Source organism: Acipenser ruthenus, chromosome 12 (assembly GCF_902713425.1).
Source record: "Acipenser ruthenus chromosome 12, fAciRut3.2 maternal haplotype, whole genome shotgun sequence".
NCBI lineage: Eukaryota > Metazoa > Chordata > Actinopteri > Acipenseriformes > Acipenseridae > Acipenser > Acipenser ruthenus.
The window spans coordinates 6,658,445-6,666,840 of record NC_081200.1 but is presented as its reverse complement, the minus strand read 5'-3'; the positions used below and the strand labels follow the sequence as shown (position 1 = coordinate 6,666,840).

At 37.5% G+C, this 8,396-nt stretch overlaps 1 protein-coding gene across 1 annotated transcript; it reads left to right on the top strand.

Moving 5' to 3' along the window:
- Nucleotides 1-240: 240 nt before the first annotated feature.
- On the top strand, nucleotides 241-2,373 carry LOC117416523 (ras-related protein Rap-2b-like). Its single transcript, XM_034027645.3, has one exon. It carries the CDS (start codon nucleotides 547-549, stop codon nucleotides 1,096-1,098), a length of 552 nt encoding a protein of 183 aa, XP_033883536.1. The 5' UTR covers nucleotides 241-546; the 3' UTR covers nucleotides 1,099-2,373.
- The last annotated feature ends 6,023 nt before the right edge of the window (nucleotides 2,374-8,396 follow it).

Here is an 8,396-nt window from a genome sequence, read left to right as displayed (position 1 = left end):
ATTTAACAGTAATTCCCATTAGTCCACGGTAGGCTATCTGTGATTTTAAAGTGTAGCTTCTGGACTGCATCATATTATTATATTCAAAATGTTATTTAGAATGTACTTTGATGAGTTGGTATGTCAAACTGTGTTCACAACACTCTCAATCGGTTTCTGAGTTTCCTAAACATTGGAACCAGTATCGTTACTGCCACTTTAAGAAACCGAGACCGAGACATCCTCTTTCTGGTGACGTACGGACGCTGCGCCCTGTGTCAGTGGGCAGGAAGAGCGTGTGAGTGCGCATCGATCACTCCTTACTGAGCAGTGGTGCACAAGGAAGAGTAATACTCAACATGTCACATTTCTAATGCTGGGGTACAGTGTAAATCACCCGAGTTCTCTTCCGATACGCAGACACTGCAAGATTGCACCCGAAGCCCTTGGACTGAGATTGCTTTCAGAGAAGTGGGACTGTTGTCAGTTTGAAACCCATTGGGCGGCCAGCGGTGGAAAGCGCAGTCGAGAAAAAGGCAAGGGAGAGAGAGGACTGTTTTAGAAGCCATGAGAGAATACAAAGTTGTCGTGCTTGGATCCGGCGGAGTGGGCAAATCAGCATTGACGGTGCAGTTTGTAACGGGGTCTTTTATAGAAAAATACGATCCCACCATAGAAGATTTTTACAGAAAAGAGATCGAAGTGGACTCGTCGCCTTCTGTGCTGGAGATTCTCGACACGGCGGGGACGGAACAGTTCGCCTCCATGAGAGATTTGTATATCAAAAACGGGCAGGGCTTTATTTTGGTATACAGTCTGGTCAACCAACAGAGCTTCCAAGACATCAAACCCATGCGGGACCAGATCATCCGGGTGAAACGGTACGAGCGAGTGCCCATGATCCTGGTGGGCAACAAGGTGGATTTAGAAGGCGAGCGAGAGGTTTCTTCTGGAGAAGGAAAAGCCCTCGCAGATGAATGGAATTGCCCCTTTATGGAAACTTCAGCCAAAAATAAAGCCTCGGTAGACGAACTGTTTGCAGAGATTGTCAGACAGATGAACTATGCTTCACAGCCGAATGGGGACGCTCAGTGCTGCTCTTCCTGTGTTCTCCTTTAAAACTAGTTGAAAAGTTTGCAAAAAGTGAGCGAGTGACTCTAATATTAAAAACAAAAATTAAAATAAAACTAAGATTGGAAACTAACACAACTTTGTTTGAAAACGTTAAGGTGTAATACGTTGACTACGTGATCAGTATTCAAAGGTGTTTTGTCTTGCACACACATTATACACAATTATCCCAAACTATTGTTTACATGGCACAATACTTGAATGTTCTGGATTTGTAAATTTTAGAGACTCGTAGACGCATGCATTTGGAAAAAAAAATGTGCCTAGTGCCTAAGGGTGATATTTATTTTGAAATGCATCGACACGTCTCTTTCCCTGTAAATCTTTTTCTGGGATTCATCAACGGTTGTGAATTGTGCATTAATTTATCTCTGGAGGGAAGAGATAACGATACCACTGAGTGGCTAATGAAACAGGAGACCGCAACCTTCATTCAGCAACATAGCAAATGAATCACCTGAGAGTTCACCTTTGATTGAAAGAAACCGACATCATCATTGGACACAGCAACGTTTTCTGAATGACGCGAAACATGTATCCAGTCTCAACAATTGCACTCTAACTGGAACTTATCAAACACGGATGCTGAAACAAGCAATGAATAGGCAAGATGGTTTCTGTGAAAAACAAAATTTATGTTTTGTACCTGCTGCATAAATTGGGTATTAAAGAAAATCAGTGGAATTTTCAACGTGAGCTGTGAAAAATTATACCATTTTATATGCTTGTTAAGGAAAAAAACTGTTTCAGTTTACCAGTATCACCACAGTAGCATAAACAAGGACTTAGTTTTACGTTATGATACAGGGCCGCCGACAGCCCCATGTCTAGTGCCTTCCAAAATCAGCTGTTCAAGTTAGTGTCAACTGCTAAAGTATCAACACAATCGCATTATCTGGCAATCCACAAAGTACTTAACTGTTTCCCTTTGGTAATCGCACAGGGGTGAATCCAGACAAAAGGGCCAATTGTTAAGGAATGTGTTTTTTTCTTTTCATTTTAGCATTTTAAATGTAATTTTCTACGCCTGTTAAAGGTTTAGCCTAATTTTAATTGAAATTCACAGGCACTGGGTACACCTAGATTGTGTTTACTAAAACACCTTTTTTTTCCCCTGGTCACCAAAAAGCAAGAAAATGGATTAACAAAATGTGATGTACCATTGAAATTCTAACCCGATTGTAATTTTAATATCAGACCAGCCTTTTAACAGCTGTCTGTCTGTTTTGAAAGACTTTTAATACAAATGGCATTTTTAAAATACACTGTTGTTCTGTTTATTTATTTTTTTAAACTTTACAGGGGGGTGTAAGTTTTTATACAGTTTACATTCATTTTGTTTTTTCAAGGTATGCTTTCTACATTCACAAAAACATCCTTCTGTGTAAATAAGCCATGAGGGAACAAGAAACCTCAGAACCTTTCTGGGCTAGTTCAGCTGTTTGCTTTCATTTCCAGTGAAACTTGAGTGACGTACTATGTCAAAGATTAATACTATGTCAAAGATTAAACTAACTTGTAGTGCATTTGGGCTGAAGTTATTAGAGCAACAAATGCCAGAGGTATATTCAGTATTACTTTCAAAGTGAAGATTTCGCTGGTTCAGATTTATTTCTGAATTTATACCCACAGACAAAATTGCTCCTGAGAATCGAGCTTTTTGTTTGTTTAACCCAATCACAGACTGACCTTGTAAGGAAGCTGCTGTTCTATATGGCACCTAATGAGAAAGTGGCTTAAATCCAAACTGGTGGCATTTCTTTTGAGATCAGCAAAGTGGACTTTTGGAGGTGGGGTTGCTGTAGTTTGGCTCACCAAGATAACATGATTGTAGGACCAATGTATTGTAAAACCTTTTTTTTTGTTGTTGTTTTTCTACTGTTAGTCTCGTACCTGAAGAGATTTTGTTTTGTATGGTGCAATGTTATGAATTAGGTCCCAGGCTAATGGAAGTTACTGTTCCTGTTGCAATGTATTTGGTTAGCTACAGTAAGCTCAGAGGAAGTGTGTTACCTCACTTTGCAGCCTCTCTATTTTTTACAGATGTCCTGTTCATCAGATAGCACTTTTATTGCATGAAGAGGTTAAAATTACACTTGCGTTCCGCTTCAGAGCTACAATGCATCTGCTTTAGTTGTTGTTTTTTGTTTTCAAACCAGACTTGCTTGTACAGTTAAGACAGATCAATATGTTGATTTTATTTGTGTTTTTTAAAAGGGCATTTTATCAGCTCTTTAATATGACTTTAAAGTGAGCTACAGCTTTTAATCATCATCATAATAAATAATATATATTTAAACAAAGTGTGTAAAAGGGAACTATGAAACAACATATTGGAATTGTTTTTTCATGTTGATTATGGCAGCAGAAATATTATCTGTAGTAAATATTCAACTTCATATTTTTTCATTCTGTAGTTATTTTTTGTATCTCGGAATCAAGTTGTATGTTATCTGTCAAAGCCAGTCTCCCACAATCCTGCTCCATTTTACAGTTAAAGATAATGCCTGTGTGTCTGTTTAGTATACTCTTTCGTAGTTTAGTCTTGTGTGCATTCAGCTTTATGAGGAATCCTAATTTGTTTACAGTACGTTCTCAAAACATAGTCTTAGCTGGAGGGTTACATTACAGGCTTCTGTGTGAGCCAAAATTATTTTGCACTCTAGATCAGCAAAAGAGCAATTCAAATGGGCATTGTCTTTTTTTCACATGATGTTTTTGTTATGCTGCCAACAATACACAAAAAGCATAGATTGAAGGAGGAGTCGTGTACTGGACAAAAGACAAGTGTTAGCATTACTGTAGGTTTGTAGGGTTTTATATTGGAGAAAAATTTACCAAACCACATGGCTTCACACTAAGGCTGAGGCGAAGCATTGATTTTATTTTTTATTAAATTTGGAATCTGCAATGAGTTTCAAAAAAAAAGTGGACAAAAAAATGGAAACACCAATGTAAAGTCACTTAATATGGTGTTGGGCCACTATGGTATCCCGCTCTGTGGAGTTCTCGGCAGACCGTTTTTGATGAAACTGCCTGCTCGCGCCCCAGGTTGAAATTTGCAGTCAATTGATCTGCAGTTGCCCGCCTGTTTTGCCTTCGAATTAATGCACGGATGTCACGATCCTGGAGTATGCGCTTCCACCCACTGTTGCCCTTTGCTGATGATGTCTTTCCCTCGGAGTTCCATGCCGACATCACCTTAGACACCGTTGCTAGTGAAACATCAGCAAGTTGAGCTGTCTTGGTCACTGAAGCTCCTGCCAAACGCGCCCCAACAATCTCCCCTCTTTCAAAGTCACTGAGGTCTCCTCTTGCAGCCATGCTAGCCATAATTATAGGCAACCAGGCCTGTCCAGCATTTTTATATATGACCCTAAGTATGCTGGGATGTTATTTGCTTAATTAACGCATGAGCCACACCTGTGTGTAAGCCCATGCTTTCAATATACTAGGTGTCCCACCTAGTACCATTTACCCAGGTGTTTCCATTTTTTTGTCCACTACATATATATATATATATATATGCATACACAGATGTAATCAATTTAATATGCATAATAGTTTTGAAAGCCTTACTAAGCAATGTTACACAGTAATCCACAGCTCCACATGTATTACTGTGTTTTATTTATTATTATTATTATTATTATTATTTGATGCATCTGCTTTTTTGGAGAATGATATATTGATAGTGAAAAATTAGGCATCGCCCCAGCCTTACTTCACACCAAAAGTTGTATTTTTCTTTTCAGTTGATGTTTATCTATTCGTTCAAATAAATGTAGTAATTGCTGTAGCTAAGTACATTTTTCAGGTTTATAGGGCAGTGGAAATATGCATGCCCTCAAGCTAAAACTTTCTGACCCTAGTTTGTGTTGCAGTATGTGAGACACTCAAGATAATGTACTGGGGTTTATTTTCACAGAAAAAAAAAATCGGTCCTTGGGCAGCCTATATTAAAATCTAGTCTGTTTCCTGTATTTTTTGCTATCATGGCAAGTACTTTTTTTTTTATCGTGTCTGACTGAATTAAAAGCATCAACTTTCTAACTTCTGGTCAGTAAGTGGGAATCCATGTTCTTTTTTCTTTATTTTTTTACTTTGAGTGTTTTCACTGAGAACAGACACACCACTTTGATGGCAGAAGTGATGAGCATTGTTGGTAGTAACGTAATATCACTTATGGGTGTTAATGTGTGTGCCTATTTATAGCAGTGTTGGGCTCCTCATTCAGTTAAGAAAGTAAAGCCACTTTCACACTGGCACTCCTACGTGGGTCCAGACCCAGGTTGTGGCTAACCGGGTAACAATCCTGCATAGTGTGAAACCACGGACCTGGGTCGGTACACTAGGTTTTGCATCGTATGTAAAACCGTGGTCTAATGACAAGTAAAGACATGATGTTTAGCAGAAAATGCATGGAGCACAATTAGCTATTGATGTAACATTGTTCTGTAAAGAATGTAACATGTGAATTGCTGTGCTGGTCCGCATACAAGACAAACATGTTTTTTTTGTGAGATAACTTTTAATAGGATTATATATATATATATATATATATATATATATATATATATATATATATATATATATATATATATATATACAGTTATATTTTTTAGGTGAGAAGTGTAAATTGAAGTCAAAGATAATTCTCATCTGAAGAGAAAAAAAAACCTTGTAATGAATATGAAAGATTCTTATTTAAATGTATAAAAACCTGAATGACAAGAAATATAACATGGCATGACTTTTAAGATGGTTTGTACCTTGAGCAAAGTCATGTGGTTGTGACATCATCAAGCCAGTTTCATGATCATCTGCAGTCCTTTCAGGTTGGTTAACATGTCACAACATGCCCAAAATAGAAAACAAAAACTTTTACTTTAGGGTATTTCAGAGGGAAGACTGTTCATTTAACCTAGTAAAAGTAGCAGAACAAATAACAAAATAATTCCTTGCCCTGGGCCTTGACACATTCAAGAGCAGTCAGGCAGTGATCCTCACAACACTCTTTTCTTCCCTGAAAAGTAGTGATCAAAGTGACATGCTGTCATCATTTTGGGATATTAAACAGGGTTGTAATAGAAGCCAGCAGAGCAGATGAGAAGTGCCAGGAATTTCATTAAAACTCAGTATTGGCCTGAATCCTGGATCGGTCCCAGAAGGGTGTATACTCCCTTAAGACTGATCAAGCAGAAGATACCTAAATTTAGAAAGACTCAAAATCTGGTCTTCAGTGTTCTGTGCCAAACAAAAAAAAAAAAGATTTTTCTCTCTAAGAATGTATCCGCTGTGCAATGACATCACCCAGCAGATGGTATAAGGTCAAATCAAAGAATTACAAATAAAATAGCAATCCACTGAAAAAAGTGCAAACATTTAAATAATGGCCATGTTTTGGTTACATATTTTTATTGTTCTTACTGCTAGAAATAATTTGTATGCATTCCAATATTTCTCAGAGACAGGTTATTGGTTTTAAATCTAGGTAATCCACTCCTTTTGGAGGTATGCCCTTAGCCATGCTCCCTCGCTCCCATTGGTATTGATCTATGTATATGGATGCTTTCATCTCTAGGTACAGCTGTGATGCAGTGTGCTGATATGCCAGCACGCACAAAAAAGTGAAGTTGCTGTACTGCAGTACTATCTGGAAGCCTATGTTTTGTATGCTGGGGATGTTTACTTGCAGTAATTCTTTAACACTGCAAGATCTTCAGGGTGTTGCTGCCTTTGTTTGATTATCCAAGTTAAAGCATCAGGCTGATCTAGAATAGGTAACAATGACAAGTAATTCTCGGGCTTCAGGAAGTTTTCCTTTTTCACAGATATTTCAGTTTATTTTTCTTAAAAACATTTCCCAACATAAAACCAATGTCACCTTACAATAATTGATTTTGAGTTTCAGCGTTTTAAAATAAAATATGAAACAGAACGAAATTTCAATGTACCATTTGTAATTCAGTAATATGAGAGAATTGGTCAGGGGTCTGAATACTTTTGCAAGGCACTGTGTATATATATATATATATATATATATATATATATATATATTCACACACATTTGTTAAATGTGTTAAGGTGTGTTGTTCTTGTTCTTGTTTAAGGGTTCATCAACAACATACATTTAGTGTACAATGAATGATGCTTTGTAGAACACAGCAGTATATAATGTAAACCATCTGCATTTTACACACAACATTTCTTTTGTATGGGGGGGGGGGGTGGAACTTTGTTTTATTTGCATAGCAATATTCAATTGCTTTTGTTGACTGTTTCTTGTAAAACACGGTGTGAAGAGGAAGTTTAGACTTGTTTAAATCCTGGTACTTTATCAGAAATCAGTGGTACAGTTTCGTGAGTTAACCCTTAATTGCTCATCTTTGAAGTAGTCAGTAGTGTATCTTGCAATTCAGAAGGCAAGTCGTACTGGATACAGTAACCAGGTAACTTCACTCCCAGCTAGTAGACTCAGGCAAAAAAAAAAAAAAAAAGTTCGGGAGAATCGGATTTTAAATGTACCAAGCATATAGTTAAGAGCTGTACTGAACATTGCATAAGATCAGTATCCACGTACCTTTCACCTTTTAGAACGTTCTTATCTCCGAGCAAAGTTTATTTCAAGACTAGATGACTCACTACACAATTTGACAGCTTCTTTGGAAAAAGGTTAAGGCATCACTAACTATTCAGATTGAAATATTACTTTCATAGCACACCTTGGCATTGTGTTGTATATTTCAATGTAAAGCCCTCTTTGACCTCGTAAATCTATTTAACTATTCATTTCTTGGTTGTTTACTGATTTTAGTGGCTGTTTCAGCATTTGTTTAAATCGTGATCCTTGTCTTATTGTCCAACATGATGTTTAGCTGTAGCACTGCTGGCTAGCGAAGAGTAAATGGCTTTCAAAAGTACCCACATTTGACTCTTGATTGGCCAGTGATGACAAAGTAAGCTGCTGTGTACTGAATTTAATAAAAATGTGCCATTTAGTGTGTTGTTTAAACCAGAACTTTGTTTTATATATACTACAAAGGCAGTATTGCTAATGTCCTGACCAAAGATGTAGACTTGCTGTGATGACTTGCAATAGGATCTGATTCACAGCCGCGTGCGTTCTTGCAGACTGCTTTTTTTTTTTGCTGACGTAGAAGAACACTGCAGAAAACTGGAAGTTACGAAAGGGGTCTGGGACCATTTTCTTGCTGGATGAATGTGAAATAATTAATAACACTCACAATGCACTTTCTTTACGTCAGTTTACGGCTTCATCAAAG